The sequence below is a fragment of the Natator depressus genome, chromosome 3 (assembly GCF_965152275.1).
Source record: "Natator depressus isolate rNatDep1 chromosome 3, rNatDep2.hap1, whole genome shotgun sequence".
Lineage (NCBI taxonomy): Eukaryota > Metazoa > Chordata > Testudines > Cheloniidae > Natator > Natator depressus.
In genome coordinates this window covers 129,802,225-129,823,363 of record NC_134236.1, presented here as the reverse complement: position 1 = coordinate 129,823,363, position 21,139 = coordinate 129,802,225, and the positions used below count along the sequence as shown (strand labels likewise).

The 21,139-nt window shown below is 47.7% G+C and overlaps 2 protein-coding genes across 6 annotated transcripts in view; one reads left to right on the top strand and one right to left on the bottom strand.

Annotated features, from left to right (window-relative positions):
• The window catches only part of FAM89A (family with sequence similarity 89 member A), a 51,959-nt gene extending 30,850 nt beyond the window's left edge, over positions 1–21,109 (bottom strand). The window contains exons 1-3 of one of the 2 annotated variants that reach the window (XR_012638867.1): positions 20,817–21,109; positions 17,405–17,552; positions 12,588–12,871 (exon numbers count right to left, since the gene is read on the bottom strand). The gene's annotated coding sequence lies outside the window, so the exon portion shown is untranslated. Of the gene's footprint in view, positions 1–12,587; positions 12,872–17,404; positions 17,553–19,784; positions 19,970–20,816 lie in introns of those variants that run through there. The other variant, XR_012638866.1, reaches the window with a different exon arrangement.
• TRIM67 (tripartite motif containing 67) overlaps positions 20,089–21,139 on the top strand; it is a 64,005-nt gene continuing 62,954 nt past the window's right edge. For all 4 annotated transcript variants that reach the window (XM_074948810.1, XM_074948809.1, XM_074948808.1 and 1 more), the window contains exon 1: positions 20,089–20,955. In XM_074948810.1, coding sequence (XP_074804911.1) covers positions 20,089–20,955 — 867 coding nt within the window. The remainder of the gene's footprint in view (positions 20,956–21,139) is intronic.

Below are 21,139 nucleotides of genomic sequence, written 5' to 3'. Positions count from 1 at the left end.
ATCAGGCTCCTCTGACAACAGCCTGGCCTCCTTTCATTCTGAGATCACAGCTCGTCAGGGAGAGGAGGGGCTGTTGCTGGCCAGGCCGTGCTGTGCAGAGTTTTCCAGCTGCTGCTCTGCCACACCAGCTCCACAGTGATGGGGAGGAGCTGGCAGGCAGAGAGACCCCTAAAGGCATGGGGCTTTCCTTGTTTCTTTTTGATCTCAGATGGGCCTCTTGCCTGCCTTGCAGCGCTTGGAAGAGCAGAGCCCTTGTGTAGGTATGAGGCACAGATTTGTTGTTTTTGTTTTTTAATTTGGCAGTGAGGCAGCCAGACATGGCAGAGTACAGCCAAGAGAGCAGGAGACAGAACTGGAAAGCCAGAATCTGACTAAAAGGTCTTCAAAGCCAGAGACTAGATGGGTCTATGGATTTGTACTTTTCTCATATTTATCCAACTATCACCAGCATTTGTGCACATCTGTTCCTCCAAATACTTTGTTCTATGTGTTTTATGAAGCAAGAGGCGAAAACTCCTAGTTTAGAGGCCTCTACCTAGAAAATTCTCACAATGCCTATCAGCGTGCAACATCACCCAGGGGATTCTCAAACTGGTGCAAAATCTCCAGAGTGCAATGCATCGCGGGGAGGAACCATATTGGAAAATTGCCAGGATCCCCTGCTCTGAGCATCAGTGGATGAAGAACTCTAGGATAGCTGTTAAGAATGCCATAATGCAGTACACATAGGGTTGACAGACAGAGATACAACACTTTTGAAACAGGCTAGTATCAAACAGTGTTGCTCTACAGACCCATTTGGCCAAGTTAGAACGTGATTATCTGGCATGGCTATACCAAAAGACTGTTGCTCTGTGGACAAGGCTCTTCTTTAAGCTTCTGCTTTCACTTTTCTCTTAAGGAGCTCTATTTTGGTAATAGGACAATCCCTTTTGGGCATTGGGTTTTCAGATTAGGCTGATCAGGAACATAAAACATCCCCATATACTGTTAGTCAGTGTCACATCAAAGGACTTCAGTCAGGAAGACAAATAATTAAATTACCTAGGCTTTGATCAAGAGTCTGCAGTTTGCTTCAAACACTTCCACAGGACATTTGCTTGCTTTAATCACCACTGTCTCTTTTGTGATCAAAGGAGTTCCTTTTGATATAGGGAATGCATTGCCTCTTAATCAAGGTGATTTAACTCGTCCCTAACCTTCCTAATTGTGTTACTGGTTTAATGTAAAATATGTTTATTGACATCTGTGCATGACAGCTTCTGTCTAATGGTATGTCACACTAATTGTATTGTTTGAGTGTGACCAGCAGCTTCTTTGCTCTTCTGCACATTCCAGATTCCAGACACATGCATCTTTACTTTTTGAATACAGATATAGAATGGACAATTTTCAAGGATAAAGATATTTTCCAATTCTCTTTATAGTACCCTGATATCAGGCAACCTGAGAGGTGGACAGAGACTCCCCCTGTTGCTGACAAGTGGCCAGCAGTAGTTGCAGAGAGAAGGCAGCAGAATACTGGGGTGAGGTTACAACTACAGTTACCTTTAGACTCACCCCTGTAGTGGTCTGGCCCTAGGGGCTGGATCAGGAACTGTTGTTTTGTTCATTTGCTGTAAGTGTAAAGTGAGCATGCCTAGGATTGTTTGCACTTCTTATTCCTGGCGGCCCTAGTCAATGAATCCTCTTATTTAGAGAGTGTCATTGTTTATGGAAACCCACCTGTCATGACCCCAGGAGTCTCAAACCTGGGTCTACAGGCTTCCTGGAGGAAGGTGGGGGCATCAAACTCTAATCCTCCACCCAACAGCTTCCTGGTATCACCTAGAACCAGGGCTCCTTGAAGCCCAGCTCAGACAGTAGGCTCCACCCTGGGCCCTGATTGGTGGAGCACCAGAGTACCTGGTTGGTCTGCTCCCCTTACTTAAGCCACAGGGAGGAATAGGAATTTGTCTATATAACTGAGCTCCACACTGCTTCGGACTGCTCACTCAGTGCTACCTACTCTTGTCTCCTGCCCCAGCCTCCCTGGTGTCCTACTTGGCCTGATTCCTGCAATCTGACTCTAGGTCCCTGACCTCGACTTCTGACCTCCTGGTTCAGAACCCTGCCTGGTGTGAGGACCCGGCCCCCTATCCTAACACTAACCTCTAGGCATGGCCACCTGCATCCTGACCCTGACAGTTTGTACGGACCACACAGTAATCCTCAAGAGGGTGGGCCCAGGGTGAGAGGTATGGTACTAGCAGCCCAACTGCTGCCTCCAGAGATACTGGATTTGCCCAAATGGACTGTCCGCCTCCAGGCCGATAACCAAGCACTGCAGGCCCAAGTCATGCAGCTAACCTCAGAGAACCGTTTGCTGTTGGATCGAGTAAACCAGCATTGTGTGGAGAATGCTGTATTCCAGATACAACCCACCGTGCCCTGTCCTGAACGGGGATCTGCAACACCTCTGCCAGAACCATTCAGTGGGAGTTGCTAGTGGTTCTGGGGCTTCATGAACCAATTCTGCCTCCTATTCATGTTGCATGCCCAAATTTAGGCTTCTGACCCAGCCAAGGTGGGTTTGATAATCAGCCTGCTGATGGGAGAGGTGTTGCACTGGGCCTCCCTCTTGCTGTATATTAACAGCCTAGTGCCTTCAAATTTGAATGCCTTCCTCCAATCTATATCCACGATCTTTGATGACCTGCATTGTGCCCGCTTGGCCGAGGCTGCTGTAAGGAAACTCTGGCAGGGGCAGGGTATCATTGCTTCCTAGGCAGTGCTTTTCTGCCATCTCCCTGCAGACACAGCAAGGAACAAGGTGATGCAGTGGTATCTGTTCCGGTGGGGTCTGTAGGAGGCAATCAAAGATGAACTGGCCTGTGTAGAGACACCCATGGGTCTGGATGTCTTCATCAACCTTGCCATCCACATAGATAATCAGTTACAGGAACAGAGGAAGGAAAAGAGAAGTTCCCTGCAGCCCCTGTGTCTGACCACCATTGCATGGGTGCCCATTCCATCCACTCAACTGATGCAGGTGAATCTGGCTCATTGACAGCTCACCGCCAAAGAAAACAATGCTGTTGCACCACCAATGCTTCTATTGAAGCAAACCTGGTCATGCCATTTCTGCCTGTCCTGCATGAGCCCCATGGGACCTGGGAAACAAGTTGACTCAGGTTTGGTAAGGGGGACCGGCCTGGGCTCTGAGAATTTCCCCACACCTTAGTCCTGACTGGGACATGCACCCTGCTCTGTTTGGGAGCTTTATACTTGCAGGTGCATATCTGGCTGTGCATCCCTGAGAGGCCCCCATGGATTTCCACACAGCTGGCTCTCATCAATTCAGGAGCAGCCAACAATTTCATAGATGCAGTGGCAGCCCAGGCCTGGCAACTTACTTTGCAATGCAAGGCCACTCAGCACCTAATAAAAACTGTGGACTGCTCCCCTCTGTCTTCGGGTCCAGTGATCAAGGAGACAGTCCCCCAGGAAACAGTTATTCAGGGGCACTGAGAAATACTATGATTCAATGCAGTTCAATCCCCACACTTCCCTCTGATTCTGAGCATCTCCTAGATCACCCTTCAAAATCCCCTCATTCATTGGCAAGAACAGGAGGTCAGTTTCCCTTCAGAATTCTGTCAACAATATTGTCAGGAGCAAACTGATGTTGGCCCGACACCCAGGTCCTGGAGGGCTCAGGGGGAGGTGATCACCCAGGCAGGGACACCCTCTGAACCTACATCAGAATCCCCCTTAAATATCATGAATATGCTGAAGAGTCTGAAAAGAAGAACATGGGGGAAAACCTCCCTCTGCACTGGGACTACCCCATAGAGCTGCAGCCAGGAGCAAAATACAGTTCAGATGGATTTATGCCATGTCAGAACAATCGTCTTTGTCAAGAAAAAAGGCAGCAGTTTTCGATCCTGTAGACTACCAAACCTTGAAACCAGATAATAAGCAGACTGGGCAGTACAGGAGATACATTTCTGGGGGAAAATATGGGACTGGGGGTGTGTTGGGGTCACCTTGCAGTATAACCAAGCCTGGTGAGAGGAAAAGTATAACCCAGAGGTGGCTGACAGGCTGCAGTTATACTCAGAGTGTGGCTTGCACGATGGAAGGCTGTTTGTGAGTGGCGCATGTGGGAGCTACTTCAGCAAGGCATTGTAAGGCAGCCAAGGTTGCAGGGGTGACACAGCTGCTCATTATTCTGGATTGTACCCTGGTGTGTCACAGTTACAAACAATTTCTGATCAGGATGAATAGACCAAAGAGCAAGAGGGATATGCATTAGAAACCTAGAGTTAGAGGAGGATGGCAATGATGGGTCAAGATGACCTATTGAGAGATGAAGACCCTCCACACAAGGTAGTTTGTCCTATTTAATTTATTTGTTGTGTATTTTCTTTTGTTTACCATGCGGGATGTGGGTTGATTTATGCCGAATCTCAGAGATGGCATTATCATCCTAAATACAAAAATGACTGCAAGTGAGGCCAGAAGTACCCTGATTCTCTGGTGACCAGAATATGGAATTGTCAACTGTGTTGCTCTTCCTTGGCCACACGATAGAATTGCCCTCTTGAATCTTAACTCCTCTTATCCCCACTATACTCTTGCTGCCTCTGTTGTCCCATTCCTGTCTTTAATGCAAACCTGGCTCCCAGCCATTTATATCATTGTAAGGGCAGAAATCTCTAGATTCCTCCACTCCCACTTGCTGTCCTCAGTTTAACACAGGCCAAATATGGTGACTGAATGCCGCCACGACTTGAAAAGCTTTCTGTCCATCTCTCTACCTTTCTTGGTAGGAAACACCTGCTGTGATACTGAATGAGCCAGCTCCATTATAACATTCCACTGACTTCGTTGTTCACAGCAGTTGCAGTGGTGGATCAGCAGCGAGCAGGTTAAACTGCATTTTCCAGGCAGAAAAGAATAACGAAACCAAGGGATCAAGATGTAGAGAAAGATGAAAGTGGTGGCAGAGGGGGAGGAAAATGAGGAGAAAATCAAAGTTTGACAGAGAAAAGGTTATGTTGCAGGCAGAAATACCAAAAAGGGATCAAAGGGTCAAATGAGAATTAAATCACCCGATCGCTATCCTATTGTGGGAGCAAAGGAAGACACTTTGTGAAGTAAAGTGGAATAGATTAAATAGAGAGGGAACAGGAAGGAGAGAGAGAGATTACAGCAATACAGCATACATCCAGGGCAGGGATCTGCCTGAATTGTGGGAAAGGAATTTAGCAGAATTTTAATCTTAACCTTCTAAATCTATTGAGTTGTTAAGAAGAGAGAGACAAATATTTTGAGGACTCCAGCATTTGACTTGCCTTCAGAACTGATATAATCTTGTGGGAAATATTTTCAGATATTTAAAATAAATGTGTTAACTGTTGTGCAGGCATCCAGTGCTCTGTCACTGCAATAGTTACTGCTTATATCAGGCCCAGAGAGCCAAATTGTGGAACCCTCATGTGCACTGGTGAGCACTTACACATATAAGCACTGCCCTTGTCTTCACAGTGGGACTACTTGCACGAATAAGTGTTCATCAATGTCACAGATGACTAGCTGTTTTCAGGGTAGGCTAATGTAAGTGCATGTGTGTGATATATAATATGTTTGTATTATGTGTGTACATACATATATACATTATTATTGCCATATGTGTATACATACACATATACACACATTACTGAAGATATTCTATTCCACAAGAGTGCTTTATTATTCTTATTTTTTTCTGTGAAAAGATGTTTTCCATTCTATTAAATTGCATATCCATAGAGATTTGGGGGGATTTCTGGGCACCAAACCAGTCAATCCAATTTGGACTGGGACTGTGGTTACTCTGCGTTAAGTCTCTTATCTGTCCCCTTCAGATGTTTTAGTTCTCAGTTATTCATAGTAAGCAGAAAATTAAAAGTGGTACAGACTTATTGGCAGGGACCCAGCAACAAACCTAAGAAGGAAACATTAGGGGGCAAGATTCTGATTTCAGACAATTCAGTGTAAAGCTGAACTAAATCCATTGATTTCAATGAAGTAACAAAAGATTTACACTGGAGAAGCTTGACCAGCATCTGGTCTAATATACTATCATATTTTTTTTCTTCTTAAAGTCACAAGTACACTTGATTCCTTATTTCACTAGAATCTTCCTGCTTTGTTTATGTGTGGGTACCAAATACCCAAACTTGAAACTCAAATTGCTCATGGTTTTTTATGAAGAAATGGAAACTCTGGATTACAGTAGACTAACTATTGAGTTTTTATTATGTTAGCCTGTTCATTATCCATCTTGCTTATCCTTAGAAGGCTGTAGTAGCAGCGTGAGAAGGAACTGGCCCCTCCATATATCTGACTCTTCACTCATACCATTATAAATTAGAAGATAACTGTATTGAAATCAGTAGAGTTACAAGAGGGTAAAACTGGTGTAAGTAAGAAAAGAATCAGGCCTGATGAGCCAGGTTCTACGGTGGGCCTCACAGGAGACACAATCATCTTTGTGCCCTCTGGATTCTGGACTTCTCCAGGAGCTTGCAGCACAATTTATGACTGCTCTACATTATGGTGACTTTGCATGGCCAACCATGAGAGAGCTTGTGATTGATTGGACGAGTGGTCAGTGAAATCCACTGTGTCCTCCCTCTGGTTTTGTCCAAGTCCTTGTAGCCAGGTCAGGCTTGTCTGCTTCAAATGCTTACTTGCTTCATAGGTCTGGCAGGTTTTTCAAATAGAGCATCTCCGATAATGGCTTTGTGAGCCCTTGTGACAGGAACTGATCTCTAGCTTCCTTAGGAATAGACAAGCAAAGCCCACATCTAGGGTATTTATCAATCCTTTTTGGTTCAGCTGAATTCCCTTCCTTTTGCTCCCTGCTTGGTAAGACCTGTTTTCTGGGAGTCACAGACAGATCAATTGTATGGCTCAGTTCACTGAATATTACTTCCCCTTTCAGATGTCCTAAACTTCAGGGGCCAAATAAACCATTGTTTTCACTCTGTAGTGCCACAGTATAGACACTTCCTATATCAATGGAAGGGGTTTTTGTGTTGCTGTAGTTAATGCACCTCCCAGAGTGGTGGTTGCTAGGTTGACGGAAGAATTCCTGTGTCAACCTGGCCATATCAACAGCAGGTGTTGGGTCATCTTAACTACGGCACTATGGGGTATGTGTTGTTCTTCTAAGTAATGCAGGTAGATGGACCAAAATTTTAAGTGTAGACCAGGGTTTAATCATTTATACTCAGGCACAGTGAATGCCAAGGGAGTATAAAATGCAACCAGATTAAAGTGGTAGCAGTTCACACCCACCTTGTGTAAATAATTATACAAGGTGCAAGGCAGTGGTGAACCAAGCTTCTTTTCTAGTGTTTCTAGTTGTCTGTTGTTTCAGGCACTCTTGCTTAGATGGAACCAGTTTTTCCGTGTTACAGACATATTATCTCCTGTGTCTTTCCTTCTGTTCAGAAATTTTATTTTTTCCCCCACTGCTTACATTTTCCTTACTTTTTCGGTGTCTCTTCTCAATGGTTCTGCCTTAAAAGAAAATTATATTGACTTGGTATAATAAAGGCCAGATTATGTTTAGCCCTGTGCAGCTGTGGAGAAGGGAGGATGAATGGCAGACATGGAGAATGAGGTGCAAGGAGCATTCCTCCCTCCTATTCAGCAACCAATCACAATCCCAGTCCTTGTGCTCACTGAGCATAAAGACTGATTGAGTCTAGTGCCATTGCTGGAGATAGGGAGGAGAAAGTGAAGAGCTATCATCGCCCCATCCCTGCTATACCAATTAGCGAAGCTGGGTCAGCTTCAAAGGAAATACATGCTGCATCCTTTGAAAGGGTGGCAGATGTTAAGAGAGCTTCTGATATTATGGAGATGCTGATTATGACATCATAGTGATGGTGCATTCTGAAATAATCTTAAAATGGGGCCTAAATTCTTGTTCTTCTCTGTACGTAGGTGGTTTGTCAGAGTGAAACTTCACACAGCATTCATTGTTGTGCGCTTTGTGTTTTCAAAGTAATTTGGCTTTGCATAAATTTTTGATAGGAAATATTTGAAGCTGGCTTCTTGATTGAAATTTGTCTGCCAGCCTCTTTGGTTGGCATGTATTTTTAAAACAACATTGTATGTTTACACCAAAATCGGCACACAGGTGAATCAGAAGTAGATTAGGTAGTTCTTGAAAATAAATGTTTGGATAAGGATCATTTTTTGCCATTATTAATAATGAAACCTTGTGTTCAACAAGTAGTCAATAAATAAAATCTTCTCTACTGGATAGAAATCTTCTCTGTCAGCACTTACGTTCTTCTGGCAGATTTTATCCTCTCATGGAGAAGATTTTATGCACAGCTGCACTTCTCTGACAGATACAATCTTCTCTGTCAGCAGGCAGGTAAAATCTTTATCAGCAACTATTTTTCTGTGGCACAGCTCTGGTATCCTCCCTATCTCTGTCCCCATTGCTTCATTGAACACATAACTTAATACACACAAAAACTTGGTTGTACAACATACATGACACACACCCACAAAAGAAAGGAAATGAAGAGTCAAGCCACTTAACAGTACCTGTCATCTACTCCTCCAGCCAAAGGTACACACCTTACCATCACCACAGCTACCATACGTCACAGATCATACACAACAACTTTAACTCTGCCCCACTATGGATACCACATTTTCAGCACCCTGTTAGCCAAACCATCCTGTTCAAACAAACCAAACATCCACAGTAGTGTTTGGAGGAAGAGTTTGGTTTAAAGGCTGTGTGCAGGAAGTGATGAGAGGGCAGAGTTAAGGTTGTAGTGTGAATGCAATCTGTTGTATATGGGGGTGTGTGTGTGTGTGTGACAAACACACACTAGTTTAGACTAGTAACCTGATATTGAGGTGCTGAGCATTTGCAGATCCCATTGACTTCAGTAGCAGGCACCTGTGAGTGCTCAGCAGCTCTGATAGTCAGGCTACACATTTTCAATGGTGCAAAAAAAAAAAAAAAATCACATTGCAGTGTAGGCCTCTAGAATTGGTCCAGGTGCACTTTGTCTTTTTTAACTTATGAACCCTTTCTTGTAGCTGCTTCTGCAATGGAGTGATGACCTCTGGTGTGATATCCTTTTCTTCTCTGCTGCCATTCGAACAGCAAGCAGTATGTTTTGAGTGATGTCCCTTTAATTGGAAAAGGGATGGACTATTGGAACCCCAGCTTTCCATAAAGGCTAGGAGAAGGCAATTGGATCAGGAAAATGTAAAAAAGAAGAAAACTACCTACAGTGATCTCAGCAGCAGCTTTTTGAAGAAAAGAACCTGAGGAAAAAGTGAGGGAAAAATTAATAGGAAAGAGGGTAAAGTGTGAGAGGAAAATAGTGTAAGACATAAAAGAAAAGAGTTAGGGAAAGGAAGAGAACAAAAGAGGAAACCACCTGACACATGGAGAAAGTAGGAATACAGAAAGAATATACTCACACAAAAATCCACCCAACAAAATAAATGAGCTCCTGGTTGTTGTTCTCTCTCTTTTCATGGTTTGAATTGCTATCTGACTTATCTTTTTTAAATATAAAAATAAAACCTATTCATTTTGCTCCAGTGCATAAATACTCAATTATAAGATATGAATGAGTGAGTACTGATAGAAGGTAAATGATTTAAGGGGATATTAGTTATAAAACTGAGGTATTTACATAACAAGGCAAAGACATTCAGAATCAAAGCCATAATTGCCAGAATAGGGGTCTCCAGGTTATCCATGTCCAGTCCCATTTCTCTCAGATTCTTCTGAAGACAGAAAAGAGGAGGAAATATAAGAGGCTTCAGCTTTTATAAGAATAATGTAGATACAAAACATGTTCAAGCCAGATTCTGAACCCTTGCTCACATTGAATAGCACCTTACTACACAAGTATCAATGGGAAATCAATGGGACTTTTCAGAGTAAGTTGTTACTTAATAGGAGTAAGGTGTCAGAATCTGGTCCATAGGGATTACAGGCTGTATTTTCTTATGTAATCTAAGTGTCATTTTTCACTGTCTATATTAGTTTCTCTTCTGCCCTCAGAGCAGCAAAAATGACAGTCTCATTATAATCCTTCACATCCACATCTCTAATGCAATTACAATTATGTGTACATTTGACATAAGATAAAAACTAGTTCTGCTCCCCATCACAGCATTGACTCTTCCAGCACTAGCCCATAGTGTCACTTTGTTGACTGAGCATGCAATCAGCCTCTAGAATTATTTTGAAACAAGACCCTTTGAGGCGACTAGCATATGTGAACAAGTGCATCATATTAAATTACTACTCCTCTGAGGCTTAGCTGTCACCCTCCCAAGACCTAAATGTATGACAATGACCTTTTAAACTGGATGGCAAAGACCTTGAATAAAAGACATGACACAAAATAGTAGAAAAAGAATCTTGAAATGATGTGGATTGATTTTTTTAAACATCTATTACTTGTTCTATAATCTCCGTTTCAAGGTTAATAATACATTACAAAAATAAATAGTGAGGCAAAACCAGATTTGTGCATGACACAGGTAAAGCTCAGTCTAAAACATAATGCTGTATCTCTTCACCAGATGTATTTGACCAGTGCTCCTGCTTCAAGGAAATATTGCAAAGCCCATGGCCTACTTTCAAGTACCATCAGCTCCTGCCAAATCTGGCAACCAGCATGACACTGTAGTAGTCAAACTTTGTGCACACTTTGACCAATCTCTTTACTTCTACACCGTACTTCTACACTCTTTACTTCTATACCGTACTTCTACACCGTATTTACTTTACTACACCATACCAATAACCTCTCAGAGAAGATATGCCATTACACCCCACATGATCACTAAAAGTGACAGCAATCTAGCAAAAGGCCAAAAAGAACCCAAAAGACCTCCATAAGAATTGTTGCTTCTAGGAAATTATATATATCATAACATGTGTGACATATATCCATACCAGAAATATTCATTGTACATCTAGTCCCATAGTTGGGGAGGTCCACTTTAGACTATCTAGATGATACAAATATTTTAACCACCATATAAGAGATACTGGTAGGGGTGTAAGTAACTTAAAGGATTTACCGGTACGCCGGAGTCCTGAGCAGGGCGTGTCCTCAACCGGAAGAGGTGGGGCCTTTAAATCCCCGGCTGCAGTAGCAGTGGCTGGGAGCCCAGGGCCCTTTAAATCACCCCCTGAGCTACCAGCTGCAGAGGCAGCTGGGAGCCCCGGGGCTCGGTGGAGATTTAAAGGGCCCGGGGCTCCAGCCGCCGCTACTGCAGCAGAGCCCCAGGCCCTTTAAATTGCCGACGGAGCCCCGGGGCCTCCTGGCTGCCGCCGCTACTCCAGGGCTCGGGGCTCTGGCAGAGATTTAAAGGGCCTGGGGCTACACTGTGGTTGCGGCGGCTGGGAGCCCCTGGCCCTTTAAATCACTTCCGGAGCCCCGGGCCGCCACCACCCCAGGGCTCCAGCAGTGGGGCTCGGGTGGCATTTTAAAGGGCCCAGGGCTCCAACTACCGCTACTGCCACGGGCCCTTTAAATCGCCGTCTGAACCCTGCTGCCGGAGTCCCTGGGGTAGCAGCGGGAGCCGGGGACTCTGGTAGTGATTTAAAGGGCTCTTTAAATCACCGCCCAAGCTGCCTCCGCTACCCAGGGGCTCTGGCAGCGGGACTCTGGTGGTAATTGAAAGGGCCTGGGGCTCTGGCCGCTGCAGGGAGCCCCGGACCCTTTAAATCGCCAGCCTGGGGAAGCTGGTCTGGTCCGGCACAGCATACCGGCTCTTGCCGGTATGCCAGACCGGACCGTGCTGGCTTACTTTCACCTCTGGATACTGGTCACAGTTTTTCCCTAAGATCTGATGGCATAAAACATCTGGAAAAATCAGTGTGACCTGCTACCTGGGAAATCCCCTTGTATTAATGGTATCTCTGATTGAGCACAGCAGATCTACACCATCCATATCCTGTTCCCCACCAGATAGGATGACCAGATAGCAAGTGTGAAAAATCAGGACAGGGGGTGGGGGGTTATAGGAGCCTATATAAGAAAAACACCCCAAAACCGCAACGGTCCCTATAAAATAGGGACATCTAATCACCCTAATCATCTAATCAGCCACATGTGATTTATAGCAGCTCTGAGGCTTTCCTAAATTGTAACAGGGGCCCAAAACAGCCCTGTTCAGCCCAGAGTTGGGAAGCTACAAAGATATAAAGCCACTTTGTCCCTTCCTCTTGGGGCCTGCATTGGCCAGACCTGAGAAATGGGGCAAGTGAATAGAATGAAAATAGTGGGAGTTTTTAATATCCTTACGATGCCACATAGATGGTCAGCCTACTCAGGTCTAGCTCTGTCAAATGCTATCTCATTATCAATTTAGTCCATTTCTGCATAACTGGTACTAAAACTTCCCACTTAATGTACAGCTATAATGTTACAAATAGGACAAAGGCAAAGGCCAAAACCAATGTATGCCCTCCTTTCCAGTGACACAAATAAAATGCTAAAATCCTTGTAATGAATCATGAAAGAGGATTAAGCTTTTCTACTCACTATGCTTTTCAGCTACCAAAAGTTAATGCTAGCCTTTTGTTTGAAAACAAAAGTTCTTCTTCAAGTGGTATCCCTGTGGGTGCTTCACTTCAGGTGTCGGTGCATCCCGGCGCCATTGATGAGAGATCTTCGGTAGCAGTGCCTGGTCGGGACGTGTGTGCGCAGTTGGTGTCTCGAATTGTTGTTGGAGTCTGTTTGGTGCACGTGCGTTCTGACCCCCCTCAGTTCCTTCTGAACCCTCCTGGGCTGAAGACAGAACTCAGGGCATTGCTGAACCTCTTCCTCTATTTTGAGAAGAAAATTAGTTTTAGTTAGATAAAAACTCCCCAGTTACTACCCTACCTTTAGATAGTTGCATATAGTTCGTTTTAAAAACAAACAAAAAAACCCCTAGTTTTTTCTTAACCCCTTTTCCCACTTCGGGAGTGAACCCCGCTAAGGTCTCATTCTTAGACTTTCTGGAGTGGGCCACATTCAAGATGCTGGGGTCTCCCGGTTTTACAAAATGCAACTCTTGCAAGGACCCCATACCACACTCGGAAGGATATTGCTGGTGTGTCAAATGCCTCAGTGAGACTCATGTCCCAAATAAGTGCGTCCACTGCAATAATCTAAAAGCCAGAGCTAGCCAAGACAGAGACTGGGGTTTAAAGATATTCTTGTGGAGAAATCCCTCCAACCTGATTTGGAGACGGGAGGAACAAAACCCTCTCCTAGGTGCTCTCTGACCAGGTCAGAACTGACCAAGAGCAGGGCTCCACCCTCTCATGAGAAGAGGAAGAGAACCTTGACCTCCCCACACAGGGAACCGGGCAAAAAGAAATGTTTCCCAGTGAGGTCCTTGCCAGCGGTGCCAACTGCCTCAAGGGTCAGCACCTGTGACGTTCCCAGCACCTCTGGCACCGGGCATATGGTGCAGAAAAGTAAGGAGTCAAGACTGTGTCATGGCCAGGTCTCCTCCTCGGCACCGAAGGCGCTGACACCTGTGCCGGAGTTGGCGCCATCTGTTGGCACCGGCGACTCCACCGACACACCATCCGGCAGCGGCTGACAGTTCCGCCATGGGGCTACTGCACCAGCCAAGACCAAAGGCAAACTGCTTAAACCAATGGCTTCTGACTCTAAATCCACGGTGTCGCACTCTCCGGCGCAGATGCAATTTCTAATGCCTCGAGACATCTCAGTGGCACTGGTGCTGGATTCACCGCCACTCGGTACCAAGGGCTCACCTGTGATCCAGGCACCCTCTCTTACTGAAACAATGAGGAATCCGGTGGCACCTTAAAGACTAACAGATTTATTTGGGTATAAGCTTTTGTGAGTAAAAAACCCACTTCTTCAGATGCATGGAGTGAAAATTAGAGATACAAGCATAAATATACTGGCACATGAAGACAAGAGAGTTACCTTACAACTGGAGAACCAGTGTTGACAAGGCCAATTCAGTCAGGGTGGATGTGGTCTACTCCCAATAATTGAGGAATGCTCTACTGAACGCTCTGTCTTCACAGACAGCAATGATGACGACCACGGAGACGCAGTCTTTTCTCCACCTGACTCTCCTCCACCACAGCAAAGACCACCTGACAGGAACGTGCATCACAAGGACCAACCCCAATTCCCACGGTTTGCTCCACCATGGATGGGACCTCAACTACCATACCCCATGCAATGGGCACCTTGGGACTCATGGGCACCCTATAAGGCCCACTACTCCCGCACCTCCTTGCTTCACAGAGTGCAGATCCACCCTCCACCTGGATCCCCAACACCATCTGCATCTAGAGCCTTTGAGGATCTACATGAGGAAGTGAAGGAAGAGCCCGCACCTGACATGGAATTGCCCTAACACAACTCCTCTTCTTCACCTGATGAAGCCGTCATGCTATCCCCACCAACTATAGCAGATGACTTTAAGCAATTTCAGGAATTATTTAAGAGGGTTGCAATCAGCCAGGACATTCCATTGGAGGAAGTACAGGAGAATCAACATAAACTCTTGAAGATCCTCCAACCCTTGGCATCCTCAAAGATTACATGTCCCATAAACAACGCCATACTGGAACTGGCCGACACTATCTGGCAGACACCAGCTTCCGTCCCGCCAACCTGCAAAAGGGCTGGCCGGAAATATTAAGTTCCAGCTAAGGGCATGGACTTTTTATTCTCAAACCTGCAGCCCAACTCCCTTGTGACTGAAGCTGCTAACCATAGGGCTAAACAACCTCATTAGCGGTCCACACCCCAGAAATAGACCTCAAACACCTTGACCTCTTAGGTCGCAAGATTTACACATCCTCTACTCTCCAATTTAGAATTGCCAACTGTACCGCTCTTCTTGCTAGCTATGACTTTGATAATTACAACAAACTTTCTGAATTTACTTCCCATATCCCAGAGGACCAAAAAGCAGATTTTAAATTGTTCCTGGTAGAGGGACAGCTAGTATCCAGAACAGCGCTTCAAGCATCTCTGGACATGGCCGACACGGCAGCTCGCACCACAGCTACTATGGTGGTGATGCGTGGGGCCTCCTGGCACTCCTCATCTGGCATCCCTAAAGAGCTGCAGACCAAAGTGAAGGATTTACCGTTCAACAAAGATAAACTTTTTTCCAGGAAAACCAATGAAGTCCTTCACACAATGAAAGATTCCAGTACCCTCCAAACACTAGGGATCTACACCCCTCCTTCCAAGAGAAAGAGATACCAGCCTTACCAGAGGTCTCACCTGCAGCAATACAGCTGCCCACAGTCCAAGCAGTATGGGGAGGGATAGCTCCGTGGTTTGAGCATTGGCCTGCTAAACCCAGGGTTGTGAGTTCAATCCTTGAGGGGGCCATTTAGGGAATCTGGGGCAAAAATTGGGGATTGGTCCTGCTTTGAGCAGGGGGTTGGACTAGATGACCTCCTGAGGTCCCTTCCAACCCTGATATTCTATGATTCTATGACACTGGGAGGTCCCGCGGCAGGCCTAACAGACATTGACAAACCCAGTCAGAACAATCTACGTCCCACCCATCAGGCAACAAACCACAATTTTGAAGTCTTGGTCGAGGGTCTGAGTGACCACTCCTTACCACCAGCGCCTACTTGCCCTTTTGACCATTGCCTCCAATGCTTTCACCACACTTGGCGAAACATCACACAGGATCACTGAGTCCTGAAAATAGTGCAGTTGGGCCTTTCCATCCCTTTTATTTCATGCCCCCCTACCCCTTCCCCGTCCCTCTTCAGGGACCCCTTTCACAAACATCTACTTCGGGAAGAAGTAACTCACCTACTCCTCTTAAGTGCAGTGGAATGAGTTCCAACACAGCACAGAGGAAAGGGATTTTACTCCCACTATTTCTTGACCCAGAAGAAAAGCGGAGGATATGACCCATTCTAGACCTGCAATGACTCAACAAATTCGTCCGCTCCCAAAAATTCAGAATGGTCATGTCGGGCACGATAATACCGGTGCTGGAATGAGGGAACTGGTTCTCAGCCCTTGACCTCCAAGACGCATTCCTCAATACACCCAGCACACAGACTATTCCTATGGTTCACAGTGGGACACGACCACTTCCAATACAGAGTGCTCCCATTTGGTCTCTCCATTGCACCACGTATGTTTTCCAAGACTCTCGTGGTGGTGGCAGCCTACCTACGTGAACAAGGGATCATATTTTTCCCATACCTGGACATCTGCCTCATCAAGGGCTGATCGTATGAAGAAATGCATACGGCCACCCAGTCAACCATCGCTCTTTTCCAAAGGCTTGGATTACAAATAAACTTCCAAAAGTTCAAATAGAGAAAATAGAGTTCAATGGGGCTTACCTGGACTCGACCCTCGTCAGAGCCTTCCTCCCGCAGGCCAGGTTCCTCACCATCAAACACCTCATACATACGGTGTCCATCTGCCCAAGGGTCGAAGCCAGAAAGTGCCTGCAACTTCTGGGCCACATGGCAGCTATCATGTTCGTGGTGAAACACGCCAGACTACACATGAGGTCTTACAGGGCTAGCTGAGTACAAACCCGCCAAGCACAGCCTCCAAATGATGGTAACTCCACCCACAAATGTGCTGAACTCACTGCACTGGTGGATGGAAAGGGAGAATATATGCGCAGGAGTTCCCTTTTGCCAAAATCACCCCGCGCTTATGCTCACCACAGACGCCTCCCTGATACGCGAGGGGGGGAGGGGGCACACCTGCAACACCACATGACACAAGGCAGGTGGTCTGCACTGGAGGCCCATCTGCATATAAACCTCCTAGAACTCAGAGCAGGCAGGTACGCCTGCTTTCACTTCCTCCCACTCATTCGAAACAAATCTCTTTGAGTACTCACAGACAACATTGCATGTATGTTCTACATCAACAGACAAGGGGGAGCAAGATCACACTCCCTGTGCACAGAAGTCATCAAACTTTGGAACTGGTGCATACTACATCGCATAGACATCACAGCCTCATTCCTGCTGGGGTGTCAGAACACCACCACCAACACCCGTAGCAGACACTTTTCACAAGAACATGAATGGGAACTAATTTCTATGATTGCATCCCACCTAGTCTCCCTTTGGGGCTCTCCTTCGATAGATCTATTTGGCACAGCAAAGAACCGCAAATGCCAATTATTTTGCTCCAGAGTGGGACTCGGGAAAGGCTCCCTGAGAGACGCATCCCTACTCTCATGGAACTGGACACTTACGTATGCATTCCCTCCAATTCCTCTAATACACAGAGTTCTCCGCAAGATCAGGGACGACAAGGCCAAGGTCATGCTTATCGCCTTGGCACGGGCCAGACAGACCTGGTATCCTTACCTGCTTCGCATGTTGATCTGCCCTCCAAGAACTCTCCTGATGAGACCGGACCTCCTCTCCCAGAGTGATAGTTGCATCTTCCATCCACAACTGGAGAAACTTCATCTGACGGCCTGGCTCCTCCTTGGTTCCAATTGCATGAACTAGCCTGTTCAGAGTAAGTCAGACACGTGTTATTACACAGTAGATGCGACTCCACTCACAATAGTTACCTCCAAAAGTGGAAACAATTCTCTATGTGGTGCTTACAGAAAACCCTCACACCCTGCACCGTATCCCTTCCTGATATCCTAGACTAAATTTTAGAACTCAAAAACAAAGGTCTATCACTCAGTTCCATCAGAGTTCATCTCGTGGCAATCAATGCCTTCCATGAGAAACTGGACAGCTCCTCTGTCTCCACACACCCTACTACAAAATGCTTCCTTACTGGATTCCAAAACCTCTACCCTGAAGTCCACCCCACCCCACACCCACCTGAAATTTGAACCTCATCCTCAGAGGCCTAATGAGACCTCCCTCTGAACCAATAGCCACCTCCTCCTTACTCCACATGTCCATGAAGGTGGCCATCACATCAGCCAGATGGGGCAGGGAAATAAGTGCACTGATGGCCCACTCCCCATACACTAATTTATTTAAGGACAAGATCACGATGCAACCTCACCCTAAATTTCTGCCAAAGGTGGTTCCTCTTTCCATCTTAACCAGCTGATACACTTCCCCACTTTTTACCCCAAACCCCACAAAAACCCACAGGAAGCAGCACTTCATACCCTGGACGTTAGAAGGGCGATTGCCTTCTACTTGGACAGAACAAAATCATTTCGTAAATCACCTAGACTCTTTGTATCTACTGCTGAAAGGAGCTGCTATTTCACAACAGCGCTCTCCAAGTGGATCTCCGACTCTATTAGGTCCTGCTACCAGATCCATGACGTTGAACCTCCTGATGGCATCAGAACTCATTCCACTCGAGCTACGTCAACATCGGTGGGTAGAGTTCCTACACAACGTACCCATTATTGACATATGCAAAGCCACTACATGGTTGTCAGACCATATGTTTGCCAAACACTACACCATCACACAAGATGCCAGAGCGGACATTATAGTAGATCATACAGTACTGTCTGCCACTGCCAAATCCGCAACTCCAAAGTCCCCCCAACCATAGCAGGTACTGCTGTACATTCACCTGAAGTGGAGCACCCACAGGGAGACCACTCAAAGAAGTAGAGAAGGTTACTCACCCTGTGCAGTAACTGAGGTTCTTCAAGATGTATGTGTCCCTGTGGGTGCTCCACTACCCACCCTCCTCCCCTCTGCTTTGGAATTCGACTTAAAGGACTCTATGGTGGAGAAGGAACTGAGGGGGTCGGAACGCATACATGTGCCAAAGACTCCAATGATGCCGCGAGACACCAACTGTGCATGTGTGTCCCGACCGGGCCCTGCTACTGAAGATCTCCGATTAATGGCACCAGGATGCACCAACACCTGAAGTGGAACACCCCCAGGGACACACATATCAAACAAACCTCAGTTACTGCACACGGTGTGTAACCTTCTCTTTTAAGACAACCCACAAACATTTAAATACAAAAACAATAAGTCTGCTGGTGGGATGGAATTTAATATGAATGTGGCTTTTAACCAAACTATATATTAAATCATGATGGGACTCACAAAACCGTATAATCTACCCAAAGTAGTGAAATCATTTCTATTTATAATCTCTTCATTCTGTTAATAAACCACCCTTACATCCCCTCTAAACATATGGAGCGCAAACAAAACAGATGGGGGATTTCCCACCACTGGTTCCTTTCTTATAATAATGCTTATTTTCAATTCAGAAAACTCTCAGCTGGCATCTCCGATTTATTTTCTCAGCAAATTTCGGTTTGGGTTACATCGCTACTAGCTCTGGTGCATTTCTTTACTCATGATTCCCACTCCCATTGCTTGTGCATGGAGCAGCCAACCAAGATTCATGCCTATAATAGCAACCCCCTCCCCCCCTTGCATTCTCTCTAACAATGCCTGAACGTTTAGTGGCTCGCCTTTGGGTTGGAGCATGATAAGAAATGTATCGAAAGAAACATATTTTTTTGGTTTGTTATTCGCTTTCAAGCTTCCTCCTTTTCTCTGTCTATTTCCATTAATAATGGAATTTTTAAACCGATAAAGCCATCACAGCACAGTCCCTTTGAAGGAATCGCTGGCTCCAGACTCGGCCAGCCAGCGAGCCATCCCTTATTGGCGGCACAGGCTACTCCCGCCCTTTCTTCCTCCCCCCCCCCCGCGCCCCGCCCCCCCCGTACTACTCGCTGCAGTGGAGACCCAGCCCGCTCCGCTCCGCGCGCTGCACACACACCACGGGCGAGGAAATTGCCTGGCAATAAACAATAGCCTCCTGCCGCTGCAGCGCCCGCGCCTCCTCTGCAGGTCAGCGCCTCAGGAGCTGTCCAGCCCCGCCGGGCGCGCGCCACTGGAGCAGCGGCTCTGTGTGCAGCCCGGCGTGCGGAGCTCCGCCGCCTCCGCCCAGCCAGCCGCTGTCCCTCCCCCGGGGTGCTGAGCCCGAGCGCCGGGGGCCAGGCTGGGGCATGGGCAGGGAAGGCGGCAGCGAGCCCCGCCTCGGCGGGCCTGTCTGCTGACCCGGCCGGCCCGGCGCCGCGGCCATGGAAGAGGAGCTGAAGTGCCCGGTGTGCGGCTCGCTGTTCCGGGAGCCCATCATCCTGCCCTGCTCGCACAACGTCTGCCTGCCCTGCGCCCGCACCATCGCCGTGCAGACGCCCGAGCGCGAGCAGCACCTGCCCGCCTTGCTGCAGCCCCGGGCCCCTGGGGCCGCGGCAGCCGGGCCGGCGGCGGGCTCGGAGGCTGAGGGCGCCGCGGGGGGCGGCGGCGGCGGCGGCAGCGGGGAGCACGCGGACAAGCTGAGCCTGCACAGCGAGAGCGACAGCGGCTACGGCTCCTACACCCCCAGCCTCAAGTCCCCCAACGGGGTGCGGGTGCTGCCGCTGGGGCCGGCCCCGGCCGGCTCCTCCTCGGCGGCGGCTCCCCGCGGGGCGGGCCCCAGCTCGTCCCTCACCTGCCCGCAATGCCACCGCAGCGCCTCCCTGGACCCGCGCGGCCTCCGCGGCTTCCCGCGCAACCGGCTGCTGGAGGCCATCGTGCAGCGCTACCAGGAAGGCCGGGCCGCCGCCAAGTGCCAGCTCTGCGACCGCAGCCCGCCCGAGGCGGCCGCCGTGGCGTGCGAGCAGTGCGAGGTGCTGTACTGCGCCGCCTGCCAGCTCAAGTGCCACCCGACCCGGGGGCCCTTCGCCAAGCACCGTCTGCTGCCCCCGCCCAGCCTCCCGGGCGGGCCCGGCGGCGGCAAGGCGGCGGGGGGCGCCCGCAAGTTGCCCACCTGCGCCGATCACGAGCTGGAGAACTACAGCATGTACTGCGTGAGCTGCGGCACCCCCGTCTGCTACCAGTGCCTGGAGGAGGGCAAGCATGGCCAGCACGAGGTGAAAGCCCTGGGGGCTATGTGGAAACAGCACAAGGTAAGCTCGGGAGCGTGGGGGTGCCCCCCCCAACCCAAGCAGCACGGCCCTGCCTTCATGGCCGGGGGGGAAGGTCTCTGATCATTAGCTCCACTGGCCTCTTCTCCAACACCCTCCAGCTCCAGACCTCCAAGCACTTTCCCCAGACTAGGGCTCTGTTTTGGCTTCTGCAATCCTCCTCTGC